The following is a 26,027-nucleotide window of genomic DNA, read 5'->3' as shown; positions in this document are numbered from 1 at the left end:
GCGATATCCGTTTGCCGGGATATTGCTCGTGCACTGCTGGTACATTTCACATTCGTCATCTTCTGTTCCACAATAGCAGTTGCAACTTGTTCAACTTGTTGGTGATTGATTGGTTTGCATCCCCTGCTTACCTGCACTGCTAGAGTTCCAGTAGTTTCAAATCGCCGAATCCGTTTTCGTAAGTTTGTTACGCTAATCGGTCCTTTTCGTAAATTTTTCATATGCCGAAAATCACGAAGACAAGAACTGGCATTATTGTTCCGCTGATAATAGAGTTTGACTAACAAAGCACGCTCACGTAAGATAAGAGGCATCGAATAACAGTTCGTCTACGAATGATAAGAAATCTCACAGGCTTTCCTTTTATTGCATGATCGCCTCACAAGAAACGCGATAATACACATTAATTCATTTTACTCGGTAAACAACCCCAAAACGTCCCCTGTTGGCGACTTTTGGTACTATTTTGTTTTCGTTAAATCGAATTCCCATGCTCCACTGTGTACGTCTACCGAATATTGGTGTGTTTCGTCCAATACGTTACTCGCTAGACGGCTCTGAACACTTGACGTTATTTTATAATCACACGGTATATGATGGATACGAAGTGCATTAGGAGCGATATATTCCATCCATATTGACGTCGATGTCAATGGAGTGAAGTCAATAAAAGATAAAGATAAGCACACAACTCAAGAGAAAGATACCATCGTGGTAAGGTGGGAGGAACAATTTGATAATCTTGTAAACAATATTTAGTTTTGTTATTCAATTATCCATGGTGAACAGATTAGTTCCACTTTCCAATTTGATATCAGTCCCATTATACTATATGAGGTTTGAAATTGGCCATAAGTAACTCAAAACTTCATAAATTGCTAGGATATGATAAGATTACTCTAAAAATGTACTAATTTTGTCATAAAAGGAGGTAGAGAGAGAATAGTGACATGGCTAGCTGAGATCCTGGACATTTTCCATCTAAGTAGTAAAGTTCCGAGTTTACCAGATTTAGAATAGTGCCCATTTTAACGAAGGGTGCTGCATAGTATGTGATATTTATTGAGGAAACAGCTTATTGTCTATTCTAGGCTCTCTGTATTATTTTCCTCAGCAAGATAAAGGACTAGGTTGAGAAAAAAAGGTGTACAAACCAAATATTTTCACTGAGACAGATCCTTGAAAATTGGTTAGCATTTTTTCAGAAACCTGTGATCCAATTTCGTTGATTTCCAAAAGGCTTTTGATTCGGTTGATAGACAAAAGTTATGAAAAGACTGTATGAAAAGAGCTTATGGAATATCTGACAAATTCACCATTACCACTTCTTTATATGATAAGAGTGAAGCTTGCGTTAAAGTATATAAAACATACAGTGAAGAGTTTAAAATAACAACTCGAGTAAGACAAGGGTGTGTCTTTTCGCCTAATCTATTTAGTCTTTTAAATGATATTGTGAGGAACAAGAGTCTTTATCGTTGATTAGCAACATTGAGAAAACAAACGCAATGAAAACAGATGATACAGATGGGTGTCTTTCTTAAAGGATGTGCTTTAGAGTATGTCTGTCACTTCAATTATCTTAGTAGCTGTGTAACTGACATTAGTGAAATGAGGAATGAAGTGAGTAGAAGATTAGGGATGGCTTCAGGAGTGCTCAAAACATTATGGAAAGTTTGAAAAGATTCAAAATTAAAGTCTACAATAGTTTGCTTTTCTCTGTTTTGCGTTATGGAGCTGAGACATGAACATCTTGTAAAAGTGATAATCTGAGACTTGATGTGATCAGCATTGTTTAATGAGTATTTTGAGAATGAGATGGTTTGACGACTTTAATAATGATGAGGTACCTCGGAGGAGTGGTTGGCCACCTCTCAGCAATGACCTATCTGAGGAAAGGCTACGATGATTCCACCATGTTGTCAGAATGCTTTGTCGACAAGATTTTGTTAAGTGATCCAAAAGGTGTTCGGAAAACAGACGGTGTTTTCCCAACACACTCCTAATTTGTAATGTTTTTAGAAAGTCGAATCCAATTTTTTATAAACTATAATCATACCGCAAATTGCTATCCTTTTAATATGTTCGTGAATTTTTCATGGTTTTTAGAAAAGATTCTTTTTTAGGTTGTGTTGATAGTATATATGATATTAATGAATTTTGGAGCAATAAAATTATTGATTTTTCAAATAAACTAACTTTTAACAATTGTCACTTTATTATAATTTAATTAAAATTTACAGCAGGTGCATTTACTCTGCGTTTGATGGGTATACTCGCCTTCACTTGATTTTAATTACCCATGCAGATGCACATTTTCAGAACAAAATTCCACCGTTAAAGGGTTAATTGCTTCTCTTTCTGTAAAAAATATAGTTTATGATCATTTTTCATTAACTTATGAATTTTAATTAGCTTACTATTTAGGATTTATGATAAGACGTTGAAGTCTAGCTTAACATCATGACTTTTAAGACGTCATTAAAAGAGTTTTTTTTGGGAGGGAAGGGGAGGGAAAATATGCTATTGCAAGGGGTGACAAAATTCTTAGGGCCGACCTGTTTATTATTATTATTCCATCATTTTGATGAACAGAATGTTATTGGATGTACAGTTCAGTAAAAGTAAGTTTTTTCGATAAACGGAAGTAATTAGTTAATTAGTTCACCTGAAGAGAAACGGGAGCATAAGATGCCTGGGAAAATTAGTTTGTTTTCTTTTACTATTGCCATCGTGAAATTGATTGTAAGATGTAGACTTTATTTTTTTTTAGTGATTTTTTTTCCTAGAACGACCTCCCAGTGTTGACTGTTGGGTCCGATAGCAAAAATGTCGTCGGTGTAAAGCATCTAAAATGAAGGCAGAGATTATATGGTTGAGAAAAGGATTTCTTCTAGATGTTCTATAATAGTTTCATCGAGAGAGCAGCCTTCCCTTAAACTTGTCTGTATATTATTTGATTTTCTTCTGCACTCAAATAAAATAACCTGAAATGAAAAAATCGACGAATTTGTCTATATCTAGCAGAAAGGCTTGTGTTAGCATATTTGAAGAGAATCTTAGAATTATTGAATAGGGATTTGATATCAAAACCGGCTATCACTAATTATAAGCGGCGATCGAGGAAAAGACGGGAAAACAAGTGCAGACATCTCTTGACACCTAATCCCTAACAGGATATTTTATTCTGTGAAATAATGTAACCCTGTATATTATAGTCTCAAATAGTGTGAGTTCTACAATCGATTTTCTTGAGTTTTACGGATGAAAAAAAAAAACTGCTTGCTATTTCATAGTTCAACTACAACAAAAATTTTCTACTCGATGACTACAATGGAACTTATAACAGTCCTTTTTTCGGATATTATCTTTTTTATTTCAGTCCATAATGATTAAACAAGCATTTGATTGGATAAGGGAAAAAAGAATACAATTTCTTGTCAAGGCCTGTGTAGCCCAGTGGAAGTGATGCTTGCATATTCACTGCGTTAGGGCGCCCTAAGCCTATCTTCGACCGGTTCCCGAGTTAGTCGATCTTTAGCACGGGCAAGTGGGTTTTTTCTCCCAGAAACTCGGGTTTTTTCATCCCGTAAATCGACCGTAGAACCCACATAATTTCAAATAGTAACATATCCTGTTAGGGTTAGGTACCAAGAGATGGCAGCACTTGTTTACCGGTCTCTTCACCAGTAGCCGCCTATAATTAGTGATAGACATGGGCAAGCTAGCTCTGATTGACTACCGGTGGAGATTGAACTGCCCACTCTGTCTCCAAAAGCAGATAAGGTTTAAAAGCCTCGCATACTCGCCATAAGGGAATAAAACGCGTTAGCTGATTTTTTTTTAATTTGTTGTCAAACATAATTTGCTTAGTAGGTTGGGAACACTTCATGAAGAAGCTGGTTCATGAGAATATAGGGAGAGTCATGAGAGATGTCAATTTGATCAGTTAACAGTTAAAATGTAAACGCATATCCCGCAGCAAGTGCTCATTTTATTTTATGGTATGAGAAATAGAATGGTTGAGGAATAAGAGTTCAGTAGAATTTCTAATGGGACTACCTGTATAAAAGTTCGCTTGGTGTCGCTCTGATTAGATCGTCGGCTTGTCGAGAGCTCCTGAAAAGATTAGTAATATTTTTTGTTAACATTAGAAAATTTAATAGAATTTTAAGTAGTATTGTCTGCTTTTTGTTTCTTGTTGTGTCTGTGCAATTTTTGCGTGTTTTCTGCTATTTTAAATTATTAATTTTAAGATAAGATAGCGTACATATGGCACCGATAAAGAAAAAAATGGCGGCCAGGTCACCATGTTTGTTTAAGAGTTTTGATGTAAACGATTTTATGCAATGTGCCTTGCGAAGAGCGGTGGGAGTCTGGTTAGAAAGTGATAGTGGAGTTAATATGTGCAGAACGTGTAAAGAGAATGAGGATTTTAAGCCTTTTTCATGTAGCGAGTATGATATCGTTAACGATAGTCAGAATGTAGAAAATGGCGGTGTGCTAGAGAATTGCGTGGTAGTACCAGATAGGTGTGAGAGCGTCGTTGAAAGTGTAAATGAAGGTAGAAATACAGAACGAATGGATGATTTGATTGATAATGAAAATGGTGAGATAAATGAGAGTAGTGAAATTGCCCGTTTGAACGGTGCGATACACAGAGCTAAAAGCCAACTAGAGCGTATGGAAAAATATGTGTTGAACGTACCGACAAATAACCGGCGAAAGTCTATGACGGCAAATAATAGAATGTTCGTAAACGTCAATAAAATGAAGGAGCGAGTGCTGTATGGGGATTCGCTATTAAGAGGCGTAATAGTTGAGAGTTTAACGAAGTCGTACCAGCCGGGTGCGAACATAAAGGACGTCAGCGAATCTATTCGACTGCAAAAACAGAGGGTGAAAGAGATGATAATCGTGGCAGGAACAAATGATTTGAAAGAGGACAAAATGGAAATGATAGAGGAGGATGTGAGGGAATTATTTGAGGTAGCAAAAGAGAAGAGTGAGAGAGTTAGGATGGTGAGTATCTTACCGAGGTATGACAGCGAAGTGTTTAGAAGGAGGGCCATAATTTCCAATGACTTTATGCGTGGGTTATACATGGAGAGTGGTGTGGAATTTGTGGATGTGTGGAATGAGTTCGATGGGCGAAAGGACTTATATAAGATGGATGGGTTACATTTGAATGGAGTTGGTGTACGGAGACTTGAAAAAGTGTTGATGAATGATGTGGAAGTGGATATGCAGACTCAGGTTTATGTGCAAGACTCAGGTTTAGGTTCAGGATGTGCAAACTAGATTTATTAAGAGGGGGGTAGATACGCAGACTTTAGGGAGGCAGTTGAGTGTATGAATGTGTATATTATGCCCGAGCGAGTACGAAGGACAACAAATCAGAATGGGATAGTTAGTATAAGGCATCAAAGTAGGGATGGGACAAATGGGCTTCTGCAATTCATGTACACTAATGCCAGGAGTATTAGGAACAAGAAGGAAGAGTTTTTGGCCACGGTTGGCACTTCCAGGCCACAGGTTGTTGGTATTAGTGAAACATGGCTGACAGAAGATGATAAAGCTAGTGGGATTGAATGCGACGGGTATAGCGTGTTTAGGAGTGACAGGGTGAATAAAAAGGGGGGAGGAGTGTTATTGATGATAGCTGATGAGCTGCAGCCAAGGAGTATAGAAGTTGAACTGCAGGATAGAGAAAAGAGCACATTTGAGGCTGTTTGGTGTGAGATGGAATCTAGCAGAACAAAATATACAATTGGGTGCTGCTATAGACCAGGTGATGGAATAGATGATGGGAATAGTATGCATAGGCAAATAGAAGAAATGAGTGGAAGAGGGGTAATTATAATGGGTGATTTCAATTATGGTAACATTGACTGAAAAGAGGAGAGGGCACATGGGAGGAAGGAATTGGATTTTATGCGGTTATTAAGGGACAACTATCTACGGCAACATGTAGTGGAAAATACCTCTGTAAACGTCAACTAGACTCTCGTCAACTAGACTCTAAATTTAAATTGCTTAATTTCGTACAGAAATCTACTAAAAATGATAGGTGTAACAACCATCTTTTATCACTCAATTGTGGATAAATATCTCCTTTTTCATCAAGAAAATTTTCATATCGTTAATTAATACAAGAAATCTTTTTAAAAATTGATTTCTGCTGAGCCAGCGAACATTATTGTACAACAGAAGTTTCCTATCATCATCTGCCTGTAATTTAAATAACTGCCGTTGCAGGGCTTTTTCTTGAACAGAATTTATGATTTTAAATGTAATATCCAAAGCATCTTTTGTGTTTAATCTTTTACTATACATTACTGGTTGGTGAATAATACAGTGGTACGTTAAAAAATCTGGATATTTGTCATCGTTTTTACATAATGAAATGAAGCCTGATGTATTACCTTTCATTGCAGGAGCACCATCAGTAGTAATAGACACAAGTTTAAAAAGCGGAAGATTGTGTTGTTTAACAAATTCATCAAATGCCGAAAAAATATCTTCTCCCCTAGACCTTCCCAATAATGGTATAATTTTAGAAAGTTCTTCTTTACTTAATAATCTTGAAATACCATTAACTGAGCAATATCAGTGAAGTCGTTTGATTCATCAAATTATAATGAAAACGCAACCCACTGATGAATGTCTGACATTAACAATTGGAACTCTTTCTTTTGGCAGTTTGAAACCTTGTCTACAGCCTAGAAGTAGTCTCTCTCTCTCTAGCTACGTCTCGAACCGAGAAGCTCCTTTCTGGAAGCGGGAAACTCCTCTCCCAAACAACGTGGATCCGGGCAGCCTCTCTGTCTCTCTGACGGCGACTTTAGACTGGGTAGCCTCCTCTCTGATAGCAATTCTGGAACAGGGACCATTTCTGCTTGCTTAAGTCCGATTTTATTAGGCTTCCTCTGAGACCTCGCATGAAGTTTGGCAACCCCCAAAGATTCGATATGAGTCTTTCATCGTAAGTTTCAAGTTCGGCACGCCTTTTGTTCTCCTCCGCTTTCTTTTGATTGTAAGTTGCCGGCCATCGGAAGGTTGTTTGAACTCTTTCTCACTGACTTCGGAGATGCACTTAGAGCCTGAAAGCCTTTCTCATACATACAAGTTTCAATAACAATCTTTCTAATGCCGCTATGTACAGATCCGAAACAAAATGTTTTTGTTAAAAACAAAAACATTGCCTTTGTTTTTAACACTCAAACATATTTTTATTAAAGCAATATATACAGTTAGCTTCAAAAGAGTTATTTACAAAAATATCTAATACAAAATATACCGAGACAAACAAAGTTTATATTTTTACAATATTCGCATGGGACTTAAGTAAAAAATCGATGTAATGTGCTTTGGAATATTTAATATTTAAGCTACAATCGAGTTTTTACACTTTGTTTATAATAGTATGTTCACTCGGCTCGCTGTTTGATTTACACTGATCCAAATTAATTCATTTACCCGGACTTATAAGAAAATTACTGATTTGACAATTTTAACGAAAAATAAATAAACAGTAGCAATACAATAGCAATATACTTAAAGCGTATTAAAAATAATGATAAATAAAATATTATGTTTTCAGTTTTAATTAAATTTGTAAGTAAAGAGGAATACACAAGAGATTGACCAAAATCACTCCGCGATCGACCGGTCGATCGCGATCGATGGGAGTTGAGTACTCCTGCTGTATGTTATCCCATGTCTGCCGAAGCGTGTGTGTTCTCGGGTCCGGTTTTTAAGCTTTGCGAGAGGAAAAACCCCAAGATAAACAAGGGGAAAAAACCCTGCTGTCCACGCCAAAGATCGGCTATGGTTGGCTGAATTATCCTTGAGCTCCTCTCACGTCTCTGACGGGAATCGAACCTAGGACACTCCTTTCTTAGCCATATGGTTGTGAAGCACACAGCCACTAGGCTAACCGCACGGATCGACTGCTGAGCATAGGAACTTTTTCTAAGCCTTTTTTCGACCAGTTCCGGAGTTAGTCGATCTCTAGCACGGGCAAGTGTTTTTTTTCTCTCGGAAACTCTCGGTTTTTCGTCTCGTAATCTCAAGAAAATTGACAGTAGAATTCACACTATTTCAGACATTAAAATATTGTTAGGGTTAGGGACTACGAGATCGCGGCAATTGATGAGCCATCTCTTTACTGCGGGCCGCTTAAATTAGTTATAGCTTTGGCCAATTAGCTCTAATTGCCTATCAGTGGAGATTAAACTGCTCCCTTAGTCTCTAAAATGTCAGGTAGGTCTTAAACGGCTTCGCGTGTACCCTATACGAGATTAAAAAGGCGTTAGCTGATTTTTTTATTATTGAAAATGGCGTAATTATTATTGAAAATCTTAGCAGTAGACCGCCAAAAGAAGGTCCATTGTATATTACTTTCAAGTCGCTGACTACAGAAACATTCTTTAGGGCTTTTTTCAGATTCCCATTAGTCGCCATTTGACACAGACAAATTTGTTTTTCCCTGACGGTAAGACAGGGATTTTAATTCTTCACACAGGAAAATCGACCATAGAACACTATTCTATTTCGGAAATAATATATATTTACCAAATTCTTTCTTTGTAGCGTGGTAAACCTTGATTAATAGTAACAAATGACATACGGTTCTGATATCGTTTTAAGTTGCAAATTTTCCTGCTATTAATGATGAATTTTCCCCTCATCATGATAGCTTGGACTCAGCCATCAGTGATGGATAAGGTTAGATACCTACTGTCCACTAATCTTCCAAGAGTCAGAACTAAAAGCTCTGCCTACTCCTTTGGGAAACACATTAAGGTATTTATTTTTCATTATTATCGTTAGTTTGCTAAGATTCGAAAAAGCTGGGAACATTATTTGTCAGAAGTGGTACTTTTTCAACTCACCTCAATGCTACAGTAAGTATGAACAGAAAATGTAAATCATCTACTACTAAATACGAGTATATTAGAAATATCCGTGTTATTGGAAATTGTTCCAAGAACCTACAAGTTGGAGAGTGCAGCCAATTTTCATGCCACCTAGTCCTAATCCTGTGGCTTCCTTCTTTGTGAGGGTTGCAGTTGATTACTAGGGAGATAATGAAGCAAGTTGGTTTCCTTGTCTTCCTTGCCATAAGTATTTATAACTGTACCCATGTGTTCACACCACCACCACCACCACCACCACCCAGGGAAAAAATATGCATTGATTGTTCCATTATATTCTATCCGTCTCCTTTACCCGTCACCTTTTAAAGCTAGGTTTTAAAATTCACATACCTCTTGCTCCCCCAGCAATTCTCTCACATCTCTCTCTCTCTCTATCCCCACGTTTCCAACTCCCCTTCCTTTCAGTCATATTTCAGCAGAAATACAAAGTATATCGCCATATACTGAATCCTTCTCAATAAGAAGACAACGAGGAACATCCTACAAAAATACGTCCAAAATTATTCTTTCCACATATCATGTATCTGTCTTTAAAGCATCATTAATGCCCTAAAAAAAAAAACTATCTGACGCCTTTTTATTCCCGTATATACGGGAATAAAAAGGTGTTAGCTAGTTTTTATTCCCGTAGTTAGGGAGTAAGCGAGGCCGTTTTTTAGCCCTCTCTAATTTTTGGAGACTGATTGAGCAGATCAATCTCCACTGGTACCCAATTAGAGATAGCTGGCCCAAGGCTATCACTAATTAAGCGGCACGCAGTGAAGAGAGACAGCTCTACATGTGTCGTCAGCTCTTGGTCCCTAACCTTAACACATCGACTAACTCGGGAACCGGTCGAAAAAAGGCTTAGAAAAATTTCCTCTAGTCGTCAACTAGACTCGACACCAAGTCTTCCTTTGTGCGGCCAAGCGCTGTGGTATGCAAACGCCACATCCACTGAGCTACATAGGCTCTATTGAGTATAATTGAGTAAAAAGCCAATGACATTATAAAAAAAGGGATAATCTTAAACAAAAATAGCCATAAAAATTAATAATTATGTATTCATGTTTGATATAATGAATAACTTGTGAAATCTCCAAGTGCTAAAAGAATTTTCGTGGTTTCCTGTGCATATGATCACGCCTTTTCATATGTTTCTCTTTGTATTTACTCTATTAACATAAGTTATGTTGTGAAGAGAATAGGCAGCAGAAGAATACATTTTACGTAATAGTTTTTTTTTTTTTTTTTCCTGTCTGAAATCTTCATAAATGTCTTCATACTTACAGTAGCTTATCTGGATACGAGGATATAACTAATCCTGAATTGTCGAAATATATATTAATGCGCTATAAAACAATTCCCATATTATTTCCATGTTTGGAAGGAAATAACAAATATACATTAATGAACGTTTTGTACGTTATGTAATTATCTAAATTTTCTTACTATTTGCATGCCGATCGCTCTAAGATATCGCATACAAATTTACGATACTAATATTAAATTGGCGTATTAATACTTTTATTTATAGGTCAGTAATTAAACTGCCACATGGTGTGTAACTGAGTATAAGCCTTCTTTTGAATTTGTAACGTGGTTGATTTTGAAGAGGGATTTTATAAATTGAAATATGGTGGGTATTTGTATTTAAGTTCATTTTCTTTTGCGATGTGTTGTACGACTATGCGTATATAATATGTATGTGTTTGTGTTTTGTTAATTTACACGTTTGAATATTATTTACAATAAAGTAATAAGCAGGAGGGAAAAATGGTTTGTAGATTAATATAACTAAAACCAAACTGATAACAAATTTTGAACAGATCGAACTAAAATTAACAGTTAATCGTATTGAAATTGTCAAGGACTAGTTAACTTGGCCGATTAGTTAGTTTTAAGCAGAAATAAATAAGCATCGCAATGGAAACAAAGCATACTGGCTGTATAAAGATAATCTGTTAGGAAATTTATCTGTATGCCTAAAAACATAACTCTTTAATATATGCATAATAATAAAAACACCTCTTTAATATTTAATGTATGCATTGTTTACGTATGGAAGTGAGACAGGCAACGACTAAAAATCAGGAAGGCAGGTTGCATGCAGCCCAAAGAGCTTTAAAGAGAAGAATGCTGCTCCACTTAAACAAAAAGAACTCTAATAAGAAATACTACAATTAGATGACTGGAGTAGAGGATATTATGAAGTGTTGTAAAGCACGTGAATGGAGATGGACTGGCCACATTAGTAGATTGCCAGATGAAAGGTGGACAGAATATTGAGCATTGAGTGGATACCAAGAGAAGGAAAGGTTACTAAATAACAAGGAGGGATGATCTACAAAGATTTGACATGAGATGGTAGACATTGGCTACAGACAAATGGAAAGTTAAGGGATAGGCCTATATCCAGCAGTAATGGAAAGAGGCTAAAGAATAAGTTCCTCTGTATCAAGCCTTGATAAGATCCCATCTCGACTACTGTGCCCAGATTTGGTCACCTAGGTTTCTTCTTGATGGGGAGGAGGTGGAGAGGATCCAGAGGCGAGTGACCAAGATGATAGCAGGTCTGTGGAATGAACCTTATGAGAACAGGTTGAGGATTTGTGGGTTGCAAAAATTGGTTGATAGGCAGAGGAGGGGAGATATGATTGAGGCATTCAAATTACTGAAGGGATTCTATAAAATTAATTCAGAAGATATTTTTGAGAACAGGGCTGGTTGTGGGAGGACTAGGGGACATCCATGGAAACTGGGCAAAAGTGTGGTTAGTCAAGGTGTTAGAGCTGGGTTCTTTACTTTTAGAGTGGTGAATGAGTGGAATGCACTGCCAGAGTCTGTGGTGGATGCTGTGACAGAATGAGTTTAAGGCGAGGTATGATAGATACTGTATGAATGTTGAATAGTTGTGATGAATATGATTTGGGGCTTCCCTCGATGAGTCTAATGATTCCCTGGAGTTGCCCATAATAATAATAATAATAATAAGTTAGCCACCCGGCCTGGTTGGCCGAGTGGTTAGCGTATCTGCTCTTTAGCCGAAAGGCTGCGGGTTCAAATTGTGCCATGGGCATGGATGTTTGTGATTGTCTGTGCAAGTGGTGGTGGTAACCATAATTATAAATTATCCACATCCTAAAACAAACCTCCAAATGTCAGAGGATCCATGTCTGTTTTCCCTTATAGAACTAATTTTCGTTCTTTTGGCACCATCAGTTAAGATTCCAACATTAGGTCAGAGGTACTACTATCTCCTTTTTGCATTTCTTTAATACACACACTATTCCATCCAATTCTGTTGCTTGTTTACATTGAGTTTACACATGTTTAAGCCATTCGGCTTGTCCAGCCATCGGTTCTCTTCCCAGTATCAGAAATATCATTTATGCCTCGATAATGTTACATGCATGAAAAAAGTTTTTTTTTTTTTAATTATTATTATTATACGGGCACCCCCATGGAGTCTGAAGACTCATCGTGGGAGACCCAATCTATCATACCTCTCCTTGAACCCATTAACTGACTTATGACAACCCACTCCACTCATTCACCACTCTCCAAGCAAAAAATCTAGTCCTCCCACCCCCTACTGACCACACCTTTATTCAACTTCCAGGGATGACCTTTTGTTCTGGTCCTTCTTGCCAAATGCTGAAACATTTCCCCTGCATCTATCCTATAAAACCCTTTAAGCAACTTAAATGATTCTATCATACCTCCCCCCCCCCATCAACCAACTTCTGCAATCCATACACCTTCAATCTATCCTCATAGGGTGCATTCAACAGGCTCACCTCTGAATCCTCTTCACTGCTTCAACATCCCATAGAAACCCAGGGGATCAGACTTGAGCACAGTAATCCAGATGTGGGTATCAAGGCTTTATAAAGAGGTTGTTAATGTGTTCTTCACTAGCCAAGTAATATTATGTGCTACCTTAGCAATATGTCCTCTAAGCATTAACTCTCTGTAAACCACCACCTTAAATCTCTAGCTCCATCTATTTCCTGGACTACAGTGCCATCAATGTGATAAATGGCTTGTAATCTATTTATCCCAAAGTGGATAACTTTACATTTCTCGACATTAAACTGACACCCATTAACTTTTGCCCATACTGACAGCCTATTTTGTCTGCAAGCTCTCCACATCGTCTTAATTAACTATTACTCTATCTAATTTCACATCATCAGCAAACAACTGAATATTTCCTTTCAGGTTATTTCCTATATCATTTATGTACAAATTAAACAGCAATGGTCCCATAGCACTGAACCTTGTGGCATACCACTAGTCACCTGTTTTCACCTCAATTCTGCCCCTCCATATACTGCTTTTTGATATCTGTCCAGCAACCACCCTCTTGTCCACTTAACCAGTGTCGTATTCATCTCCATTTGTTGTAATCTGCATAACAGTGTTCCATGTGGTATTCTGTCAAATGCCTTTGCAAAATCCAGCAAAATCATCATGTAGCCATTTCCATTATCCAACTCAACTGTTACTCTATCATAAAAAGTTAGTAAATTACTAAGGCATGACCAACATTTCACAAGGCCATGTTGACCCTCATACAGTATCATATTTTTATTGAATTCTCTTTTTTACCAATGTTTCTAGTATGCCACAATGCCTGAGATACTGATTGGTCCATAATTTGCTACTGTAGTCTTAGAACTTCCCTTATGCAAAGGAATAATTTTGCCCTCTTTCCACTCCCTTGGAACTCTACCAGAGCTGAGACTTAAATTAAACAGCTTAGTCAAAGGCATTGCCAGTTCTCTTGCACATTTTCGCACAATCCTCGCTGATATCCCATCTAATTCCACAGCTGTATTTACATTGAGATTCAGCAATATCGTAAGGACCTCTAATTCATTCACCTCTGTTCCGCATTAGTGTCTGTCACAGAGGTTAAAGCAGTAACCTCATAAATCATTACGGTTAATCTTCCATGGTCATTCTTCTTCTTACTTGCCGCATAATGAAAGACCTTTTTGGGATTTCATTTGGCCTGCTCGACTAAATTCTTTTCATAATCTGATTTTGCTTTCCTAGCCATGCTGGTCACCTTTTTCTTTATATACCTTCCACAGCATTTTCTTGTTCTACAGCTCATGCTTAATGATATTACCCATCCATCTAACTTCTACCTGATTAACACTCCGTATCCTAGGTGTACAATTTAATACTGCTTCCCTTAACTATATCCCATGCACTACTAACATCCTTACCCTGTAAGTAAGTATAAGTGTGTAAGTATATATATACTATACTATTTATTAGAATCTTGACTGATCAGATAGTTAACTGATTTTATTGTCATAACAGAGGGAGGAAATAAAAATAAAACCATGTTTCATTATCCAAGTATCTAGTTACTTCATCAGGATTATGGGAAACTGGTACAAAAAATTAACATGAAGGTTGATGTACAATAAGATGCATTAAAAGAACTGTCAACAATATAAACTATGGAAAACTCAAGTCACATATGGCAAATGTTATTTTTGCTATCAATTTTTTTGCAATACCTTCCAATGACTTAGTTTTTTTTTTTTTTTCATTTTATACTGAGGGAATACATAACATTTGTAACATGAATTGTTGACAGGTCTTTTAATGCAACTCACTGTATATCAAATTGAGCATTTTATATTAGTAGTTAATTTTTTTGTAACCCTGAATAAAGCTACTAGATATTTGGATAATGAAATTCATTAGTCATATTTTTATAATGTTTTGTTTATTATACAATAAACCCAGTTAATTTTTAAAGCCTTTAAGTTCTGTCATATAGAATCACTAACCATCCATACTTATTGCAGATCTGCTAACCTCTAGCAATATATATATATATATGTGTGTGTGTGTGTGTGTGTGCACGCACGCACACACACACACACACACTGTATTATGCACTGTATGATACAGACAGTTCCAAATATCAGAATTCAGGTTATACATAAATAATAATAATTAAAAAAAAACAAAACCCGGCATGATACAAAATGACAGTTTTTCATTCTCAAATCAGCTTCTTTCAGTAGAGAAGCAGATAAATTTAAATTTGATTAGGATAGGATAATCACAGCAATTTAAATATAATGATGACTATGAAAAAAGAATCATACATATTTAATATTATATTTTCTCTGATAAGTCTTGCTTTTCTTTCTACTTTTGTGTCCAAGATTATGCCTTTAAAAAATATGTAAAATATTCCTCAAACCCACAATCAAAAATAGACAAAACTAAATGAGATCAAATAACTATAATACAGTGGTTCTTAACATGAGGATGGGGAAATGCAAAAAAAAAAAAAAAAATCTAGACTGAAATCAGCCTTACTCACAAACTTAGCTCCACTCAGATAAGAAATGCAGAACTTGTATCATAAAAATTTAGTGCGTGTGTTTCCAGTGAGTGCTAGACAGAAAAAAAGCAGCATAGTTTCAAATACTGTTTAGAATAAGGAATATTTATAAGGATTTTTCAACTGAACCTGAGCTAGCTAGCAGATTTTCCCTCCTATCATTAAACAGACAAATCAGCCAAAGAACACATGCCACTGACAGACACAGCAGCAATTGCATGCCGGCACGTCAGCAATCAAGTTGCTGACGTGGCAGGCATGTCAGCAACTAATTATACAGCACTAATTAATTAATACAAAATTAATTGCAGAATTTTATTGAGACAAGTTTAAAAATTAATATAGAATTTCATAATAATGAACACATAATTTGACATGCACATTGTCGTATATAAATCAATATTAACCTATTATCAATTTATTAATTTATCAATGTCAATATATCAATTTATTAATGAGATTTTTGCTGTTGTACATTAGATGCCAAATGCTTTATATCAGGTTCATATTTTGTCACTTTTAGTAATGCACACACGGAACTAGATTCATCAATCATTCTCTTTCTTAAACTGTCTTTTATAAAATTCATTTCTTAAAAATAATGACTCACAAGCATATGTAGAGGAGAAAATTGATAATATAGCCATCGCTAGTTTTTTTAAACAACAAAAGGTTTCAGGAATGGCATTCCAAGTTCTCAATATTTCCTCTTCTGCATTCTTTTTAATTGCCCCCAATAATCGATCATTTTCCATTATTTCCAAGTCATTTCTCAAATCGACAAACTTTTGTTTCCGTATAGAAAATCGATTAGTTGCATTTCTATATCTTCCAAATTCAGCCACTCGAAAATCTCCAAATCGAGTTTATCTGTTGATATTGTGTCTGGATGCAAAATAAATTTTGATGTCTCTGCAAATTGCCTGAACTGCATAAATCTTGAAGAAAATTCATTGATTATCATTGAATAACTGTAGAAAACTCTTGTCAATTTAACTTGATCTGTTTTTTCATGGGATTCTAGATCTGTAAAGACTTTTTTTGTATTTGGAAAATATTGGAAGGTATTGGAAATGACGTCACGATTAAAAATTGGTAATTTAGCTTCGAATGCTTTGATTAAATCAAACATGGCAATAATTGTCTTGTTAACACCTTGCAGTTTAACATTTAATTCATTTAAATGTAAACACAAATCAATAAAAAACATTAATTTCGAAAGCCATTCTATGTTCATTAATTGATTGTATTTTTCAATGATTTTCTCATTATGTAAAAAAAGTCTGACTTCATCTAAACACTCAACAAATCTTTGAAGAACTTTCCCACGACTTAACCATTGGACGTTGTTGTACATAAGTAAACCATTGTACACTGAGTTTACCTCACTTAATAATTCTATAAATTTTCGTTTATTTAAAGCGCATGCCAATATAAAATTGACCAATTTTGTTACAATGCTCATAATGTCTTCCAGTGGCTTGAAACTAGTCTTTGCGCATAAAACCTGCTGATGTATAACACAATGAAAACCCAGAACTGAATGTCCAATATATTTGGTAAATAAATTGATGAACTTATTCTGCGAGCACCATTAGTAGTTACTGGTACAATTTTCGAGGGATCTCTCTCTCTTTCAGCAAGTGCATTTACAACTGCGTTGCAAATATCTATTCCTTTTGTTGTTGCTAATGATGTTAAACTTATCAATTCTTCTTTGATGTTATTCCCAACACAATAATGAACAAAAATTGCTAAATGAGCTGATCCAGTTATGTCAGTACTCTCATCAAGACAAAGAGAAATTAACCCAGAAGATTTTATATCTATTTTTTGCTGATGAGTTATATTTTTAGCCATTTCTATGATTCTATCTTTCACTGTTTCTAGCCAAAGGCATATCTTTTATTCTTTGAATAATTTTTCCTTGTCTTCAAAATCTTCAAAAAGAACTGGTGCGCATTTTAATCATGCTTCTTTTATATATTCCCCATCACTGAAAGGTTCCCGTGTTTAGCAATTACATTTGAGGCAAAAAACTAGCATCAGCTATATTTGAACGACTGCTGATAAATTTCATTAGGGTTGTTGACTGGATATTCCTATTTTTAATTGCCTGAGCAATAAATTCTTTCTGTTCGTCCTTGCTTTTCTCAAGGAACAATTTATGGTTTGTCTCATAATGCCGTTTTACTGACGATGTTCTGCACACAACTGTCCCAGAACATAAAACGCATATTGCTTTATTGGCTTTATTAATCATACCGTACTCTTCAGTCCACCAGTTTTGCTCTGCTGCTTGACTGTGATAATTTTCGTTTTTTATTTTCGCCAGCCATGTTCGGTAGAACCGTAACAGAATAATTCACAACTTAAATCAAATGCATTTTTTATAGTTTCAAAAAAAAATCAACATTTTATTATATGCCTAAATTAAATTATCTTTATAATTCCCATTTACAGTAGCAAAAATAAAACAGTGCACATATGCAACAATAATGCACTTGCCGCTGCTTATTTCTGCCTAGCGGATGCACAGTGCAAAATGCATAATGAACGCACGTGCGATTAGAAAAGGGAAAAGTCAGGGAATCCTAAGGATCAGTCGTTCTCAATTCTTTTTCTATAGATGTATTTTTATTTATTCTTACTATATTAGAGGGCTCAGTCCCAACAAACTTGCTCGTAAATACCATTCCCATTTTTTTAAAGTTCATACATTAAACTAACATAAGTATTAATATTATATAAATTAAGTGGATATTAAATCCAACATTATTTCAAAGCCCGACTACAGTAACCATAGAATTTTTGCGAGTTGAGCCCGCCGGTAATGAGAAGTTCTGTCGGAACGATAAACGACACCCCATCGTAAATGTCTTAAAACTAAGAAATATATAGTGAATGTTGTTATGACAGTTGCAGATGTTATGGAATTTGGTTGAAGAGAATTAGCATTTCAACTCAAAAATTGTCGGTTCCATTTGTCTTTGGGTTGCGTGATCTTTTGTTAATACCACACCAATCAGATTCATGTCTTCATAGCTGCTCTCTCCTGTAAAACAAAATTTAACTTGTACGTATTGTAACAATTAAAAAAAAAGGCTGAATAATTTTTAAGCATATAAAAGGATACCACATGTAAATCGTTGACCTGCTGGCAAAATTCTCGGGCATGCGAGGTGGCACGCCCGAGAATTCAATGGCGAACTTATAGCACGCGTGCAATAGGTTCGCCACCACTGGCCTAATACATTAACTTAAACAGCACAAAGTGAATGGATATGTTACTTGTTGCTCTCAAAAATAGTGACAATATAGGAACTTTAGCAACAATAACAGGTCAGACACCTACCATGCTCTCTTTTTCTCTGTAAGATAAAACCAAGATTTGGTATATTAAAAAAAAAACTGAAATATCTTTCATCAATTTTAACTTGTTTATCATTACTATGATTTTCTACACTGACCGGAAGCTGTAAGTTGAAACACATCATGGTAATGATTATTCTAAGTATTTTTTTTATCATTCATATATGAAGAAGACTGAGATTCTTTTCTCCATAGCAATAAATCTTTTTCAAATGAAATAAACAACTGTAAAATTGTTTAATGGGCCTACTTATTCTCTAACTTTTGAAAGAACTTAGTTGTTCAGCTAGTTTTTTAATGATTCATCTTTTCTCTTGCTCTACTCAGTTTCCTAGTTTGTCCCTGTACGTCTCATAAACCTTTTCATCAACTTTATCCATTTCTTCTTATCAGTTTCTTTTTATGCAGTTACTATTTCATCATCATCATCATCATGCGTATGAAGGATTTAGGCCTAGCATGGCCTGTTCCGGCCTTAGAAGTCATCGTTTAAGAAAAAGGCCCTGGTTTTCTTTTTCCTTATAGCTTGTACTTTAAGGCTTGTTTTGGTAATCTTTCTGTTTGCATTCTTTGAACGTGTTCCATCCATTTATGTTTATATTTTTTAATTTTTTCTATTACTGATTCTTGGTTTAATTCTTTCATAATTTCTTCGTTTCTTTTGTGATCAATAGGGTATACTTTGCAGTTTTTCTCATAAACTTAATTTCTGCTGTTATTAATCTTTGTTTGTCTTTTTGTTTTATTGTCCAGATTTCGCTTCCATACATTAAGACTGGTAGGGCTAATGTATTGTATGTTTTTAGTCTGGTTTGTTTTTGAACTAGGTTTGGTTTAAATATAGAGTTAATTACACCTGTTATTTTTAAATATTTTGCAATTTTTACGTTTATATCTTTTTCATTTTCATATGTGATCATACATCCTAGGTAGTTAAATTAATTCACCTGTTCTAAGATCCTGTTATCTATCACTATCTTAGTTCTTGCTGGAATCTTGTCCTTTAAAGGCCATAGTTTTTGATTTTTCTGTTGATATTATCATACCATAATCTTTGGCTATCTCATTTAAATCTAAAATAGTTTTCTGTAAGTTATCTTCAGAATTTGTAATTATTATTTGGTCATCGGCAAAAAGGAGAGTGTTTAAGTTCACTGTAGGAGAAAGTTACTATTTAATGATGAAATTTAATTTCCTGTTTGTTGATGGGGTTTCCTCTTCAATTTCTTATATCATCGGCTAACTCACCAAAACTAGTTTTTTCATCCTGCATACAGACAAATCAGCCTTTAGGACACGTGCAAGTTATTGACAAAAAATACTAGTAGTGGCAAGCAGTAGATGATGGAGACAGTTGTAGAGTAGGTGCCCTCCCTTGATGAGTGTTTGGACTCCTTGGAGGTGTCACAAAATAATAATAATATAACTCAAGTTGCCTTCCAAGTTTGCCATATTTTCTACCCTGTACCATTCTTAAAAGAAGCAGTGCCTCTGAAATGCATTCACAAGAATGATGCAACTTTTTTTCCATTATCTGGAAAGACCTGGTTCAATTCCTCCAAGAATCACAAATTTTGTAAGGGCTTTTCAACTGTAGATGAGTTTGCCCATCTTATCTGCTAGACGTAGCAAGGTTTTTCACAAAACAGGTAAGTTGGGTAACACTTCAAATCACATTAAACTATGTGATTAAACTGCATTATGTATTGTTTGCTTAAGAATGATACCTTAATTTCTGGGATCCATAATTCTAAATTATTGACATCATCAAAGAAACCTCGACAACCACTTCCCATGTCCAGGATTCGTGTCTCTCTCCATTTGGAAGTAGGATGGCTGTTTCATTTACTGCCATATTCTCTGATGACATTCTAATATTTCCAAGTTTCCCCTCTCCACGCATTAAAGATAATTTGTCCTCAATCACTTTAAATTTTCTTACTTCCTACTTGTTCTTCTATAGTTAATATCTTGTAATAATTATTTGCTTGGTATCCATTGAGTTAAATTGTCAATACTTTTTATGTTATGTTCTCTGCACAGCCACATTTATTTTTCTTTTCTGTTCTCAAGATAGGTTGCGTCCCTTGAAGATAATAGCCTTCTACCCTTTTCTAAAGCAAGGTCTTTCATATGCCTGCAGCTTTGGAAACCAAAAGTAGTTCTAATTGCTTTATGCCATGTAAATTTTGGTCCTCCTCTTAAGTCTTGTGTTGTCCTTAGCAGGTGAAGAAGTCTGTCTAGATCTATTTGCATAATGTGGCTAAACCAATGGAGTTGATGCTATTCAGTTGTGTTAAGAATTGTTACATTAGAGATATTCAGCTCCTTTGTAGCACTTGCATTATTTTTATATTCTCTTCAGTGAGTTCCGTTTATTTTCCTGAAGCATTTCATTTTAAAAGCCAACAGGTTTTCCTCTGTTTTTTTCCTATTTTCTAGCCCATAGAGTTGTTGGTAGTATTATACTTCATACGATTTTATTTTTAGAGATGTAGGAGATCTACCTTTTCACAGCTACCCCCCCCCCCCTTTCGATCTCCACATTTTGCTGGTCTCTTCCTAGTATCAATAATATTCACTCTATCATGTTTTCTGTAAACTGTGCATGCACACAGTCAAAAAGGGAGCACACACATACCTAATAACTAGGTGCACAAAATTTTTGCTGAAGCAAAATTTGACTGTGTTTATTGACTCAACTTTACAGTCAATTTTTGAACATATCATAAAAATGAATTATATGATAAATTATACTTGTCACTTATTTTATTTAGTAATTTCTCCACTCCAGTATTATTCTAACCCATTCCATCTTAATAGACTAATTAGTTACTTTTAGTTTGTGCCATGTGGGTTTACAGCTTTGTTTATCATTGCCCGTTCTTCTTTTAGGACATTTGCCAGTTGGATGCTGTGACATAGTTACTGCCAAGAGGTATTGCGATATGATAAACAATTTTGTTGTGCCACAGCAATGCCTGTGTATGGATTCAGTCATTTTCATTCAGGAGGATGGGGCCTTCCACACATTGGTTGATCCATACAGGTAGTTCACATTTCACAGAAGCCAGAGTGATCAGCTGTGCATTTCCCAGTGCATGGCAGTCTCGTTTACCTGAACTGTGACTTCTGGCTCTGGGGATTTCTCAAGGATAGGGTTTATTGGAATTATCCTGATAACTTGCCAGCTGTGAAAGACAGCATAACGCAACATGTGTGCAACATCAATCCCGACCAGCTGTTCTGCCATTGAATATGCTATGCCAAGGATGCAGTTTGTGGCATACCAGAAAGGGTGGCAGCAGGGCCAAGCCAACCCAAGGGTGCACTGCACACGGGCAGCAACATTGATATGGCAGCATTTTATGTAGCTAATATCTAATTTGGATTATACAATGCAGTATTAGTTGCAGCCGATAAAAGTTTGCACCCGGGCGGCAAATACCCTTGGCGTGACCCTGGGTGGCACATTGAATGGTATAGCCCCTGAATACATAATTGCAGTGAATTAAAATATCTTATTTATGCTTGTCACTTTTTTCTCTTCTTGCACACACAGAAAAATGACATGTACATCTGGTACATTATACAGCACTCCCGATGGTGAATTTTGGAACTGCTTTGTTTTTTCAGAATATCCCTCCTGCATGACACAATTTATTCCTGCCAAATTTTGCAATATTTGGATCATTGGATGGCACTCCTCAGGGGATACTTGTAATTTTGATCATCCTGTATCGTGATTATCATGTGGAAGCATTTTTATAAATTTAAATAAATGGCTCTCAAATTAGATTAAGTACTGGACAATCTGAATATTATTAATTTCTGACCTGAATAAATACAATTCCTTGTATAGCTCCTTTTTAATGGTTTTGTTATTTTATTGTAAATCCAATTTCATTTTTATTTCAGACATCCAAACGAAGGAATAATGGACGCAGTAAACATGGTCGTGGCCATGTTAAACCAGTTCGTTGTACCAATTGTGGGCGATGCGTGCCGAAAGACAAATCCATTAAAAAATTTGTCATTAGGAACATTGTGGAAGCAGCTGCTGTGAGGGATCTCACAGATGCATCTGTATATGAATGTAAGTATTGCATTATCAAGCATTTAGATTTATGTGCTGGTTTAAACTCATTATTAGGTTTAACAGAATGAGTACAATACAGAGAAACAATATAATACAGGTTTGTAGGATCTTATATTTCGTCTGTCACAGAGATACAGTCAGAGATACAATCTTAAAATTGTAAAAGCACACACCAAAACACTTAAAACGATAAGTGGAAACAATTAGTTTCCCCAAATATTGGAAATTTTAACACAACCATATGTGTTAAGATTAGGCTGCTTTGACAAATCTACTGATTTTAAGTCTTTCAAGTTTATATTTGTTGCAGTGAAGTATAGTAGTCCCCTCCCCCATCTGATTCTGTGCAAGGTATCCAAAACATGGTCAACTAGACCATAGATTAATGCAGCAGATGTATTTCTTGTGTTCTTCTAAGCAGATCTTTGCAAATCTCTCAGTTTGACCATGAAGGGGTGCTTAAGAGTCAAAGCTGCGTAACTGAGAGGAGACCTCCACATAGCCTTTAAAGGAATGCAGATAATCGACCAGGGCTTCTGACCTAATGTCTCCAATCCTCACCTTCTCGTGGTGCACCCTGTTGGGTATCTACCTGGATACTGAACGAACGAGGATGGGCTGGCAATTTGGGATTTAGCCAACCAAATTGTATTCCTATTGGTTAAACCAAAATACAAAATGATGGTACAACATGACAAAATTTCATGCTGGCTGGGGCATCAACTGGTTAAACAAGGCCCCCGTTGTTTTTACCAGGGAACCAGGGCGAACAGCGAAAAGTCAGCTACTGGAACAAATCTGAAAACACACACCCCAACTCAAAATCACCTGAGTTAAAGATTGGTACTATCAACATAAGAAGCCTGGATGGCAAAGAAATGGAGCTAGCGGTGGAATTAGATAAGTACCAGATTGACATAATAGGGGTGACTGAAACAAAAAAGACAAAAACTGGTGAGATCTTTCTGAGCAATAAATACAAAATGTTATATTCAGGCAATGACAATCAAGGAAAAGAAGGAGTAGCCATAGTATTCGACATAAAATACGAGGCTAATCTTCTTGAATGGCAGGCAGTGTCAAGTAGAGTGATTTGGGAAAATATCAGAATGGGGAACTAATCAATGAGACTTATTTGTGCCTATGGTCCCATAGAACACTGCTTCCCAAACTTATGAATGTAAAGGACCCCTCTGAAAAATTAAAATATTTCACGGCCACCATTGGAAAAAAAAAAATCGTAATACATACATATATTATTATAATATTTATTGTATTTATATTCAATACAAAACATACACAGCGAATATCGCAAAAATCAAATGCAAATATTACATTTTTAGCATTTTATATACATATTTGACATGGCACACTTAGTCTTAAAACATTTTAAATTTGTTTTCATTATTTCGTACCCCCCTCTCAACAAAACTAACGGCCCCCAAGGGGGGGCCACGGCCCACAGTTTGGGAAGCGCTGCCATAGAAGGTTCTACTAAGGTAGAAGTGGAGGAATTTTTTGAGGCTCTAGAGAAAGCTACTGACACAATGAAAAAGGAAAAGTTGGTCGTTGTTGGGGATCCAAATAGCAGTGTAGGAAGTGATTGTCAGATATACAAAAATGTTTTGGGAAAATTTGAAGAAAAAAGCAAAGCTAATAATAATGGCAAATACATGTTGGATTTCTGCTCAGGACATGGACTGGTTATTGCTAACGCCATGTTCCAACATAAAAATGTGCACAAATTCACATGGAGAGAAGAAGCAAGGAATAAGAAAAATCTCATTGACTATGTTATTGTTGATAGTGATGTTTTCTCCCTGGTGCAGGACACCAGAGTGTACAGAGGATTTGAAATCGGAAGTGATCACTATTTAGTCTTGAGCAGGATAAAATTGAATTTCATATCGAAAAGAATAACATGTAAGAAAGTTTTAAAGCAAATAAAAATTGAGCAGCTCTCAGATGTGAACGGTAGACTAAAATACACAAAGATTATTGAAAAAAAAATGAAAGAATTTGAGAACAGGAACAAAACCTTGGAGATTCATTTGGCAAGCCTTGAAGAAAACCCTGATTGATTCAGCCAGAGAGGCATGTAGTGAGGTAATATGCAAGGATAGAAAAATCAGAACTCCATGGTGGACACAGGAAGTTAAAGAGGCAGTGAAGAAAAAGAAGAAAGCATATCAAAAGTTCTTGGCAAATAAGTCAGCTTTTTCTCTTAGAGAATACAGAGACAAATGTAAGAAAGTGAAACACTGTGTAAAACTAGCTAAACAAAATTCATGGGAGGACTTTGGCAAGAACATAGAAAATAAATATCAAGAATGTGGCAATGTATTCTGGAGGTTGTTGAAGAAGCTTAGGAATGGAGGAAAGAGTGCTGTAAAAGGAGTTAGAGATGATAAAGGTGAAATGAAAATGGGAGAAAAAGATATCCTTGAAGTATGGAGTAATTACTTTTAAAATTTGCTAAATGAAACAAGCAGTGATGACAGCACAGTGATAAAAAAAAAAAAAAAAACACTGACCAGGCATGCGGTCAGGAATACATATCCATACTTGAAATAGAAAAAGCTACTGACACAGTGATAAAGGAAATAAGGTTTGAAAGACATCAAAGGCTTGAAAAGTGGAAAGGCAGCAGGAGTAGATGATATTCGATCAGAAATGCTGAAGTCTTATAATGGTTGCACTGCATAGTTCAGAATGCCTGGACAGAGGGACGAATTCCCAATGATTGGAGTAGAGCTCTCTTAGTAAGGGAAATAAAACTGAATGTGAGAATTACAGAGGTATATCTCTATTCAGTGTTCCTGGTAAGATATGTGCAAGTATACTTGAGAAACGGTTGAGAAGAATTGTGGAAGAAAAGCTTGGTGAAGAACAAGCTTGATTCAGGTCAAATAGAGGCTGTCAGATCATATCTTCGCTTTACGACAAATAGTGGAGAAATCATGAGAATATAACAAAGATCTGTATTTAAGTTTTGTCGATTTGGAAAAGGCATATGACAAGGTGCCAAGAGAGAAGCTATTCAATACACTACAGTTATATGGTGTCAATGGGGCATTTATATCAAGCAATACTTAGTCTTTATTTGAGTTGCAAGTCAGCAGAATTGAAGGAAGTACAGGAAGATGGTTTAATGTTAAATCTGGTGCGAGACAAGGATGTGCATTATCCCCTCTGTTATTCATTATTTATATGGATCACATTATGAAGGAAAGTGGTATTAAACATGATATCA

The 26,027-nt window shown here is 35.9% G+C and overlaps 1 protein-coding gene across 1 annotated transcript in view; it reads left to right on the top strand.

The window, feature by feature from the left end:
* Positions 1–10,468: 10,468 nt before the first annotated feature.
* LOC150108107 (small ribosomal subunit protein eS26-like) overlaps positions 10,469–26,027 on the top strand; it is a 37,654-nt gene continuing 22,095 nt past the window's right edge. Inside the window, exons 1-2 of the mRNA XM_090415590.1 lie at positions 10,469–10,560; positions 22,594–22,771. Coding sequence (XP_090271716.1) covers positions 10,558–10,560; positions 22,594–22,771 — 181 coding nt within the window. The 5' untranslated portion in view covers positions 10,469–10,557. The remainder of the gene's footprint in view (positions 10,561–22,593; positions 22,772–26,027) is intronic.

This window comes from Typopeltis vanoorti, chromosome 3, assembly GCF_054136105.1.
Source record: "Typopeltis vanoorti isolate ZY-2024b chromosome 3, IOZ_Tvanoo_1.0, whole genome shotgun sequence".
NCBI lineage: Eukaryota > Metazoa > Arthropoda > Arachnida > Uropygi > Thelyphonidae > Typopeltis > Typopeltis vanoorti.
Note: the sequence above shows the minus strand (reverse complement) of the source record. Positions and strands in the feature narration are given on the sequence as shown.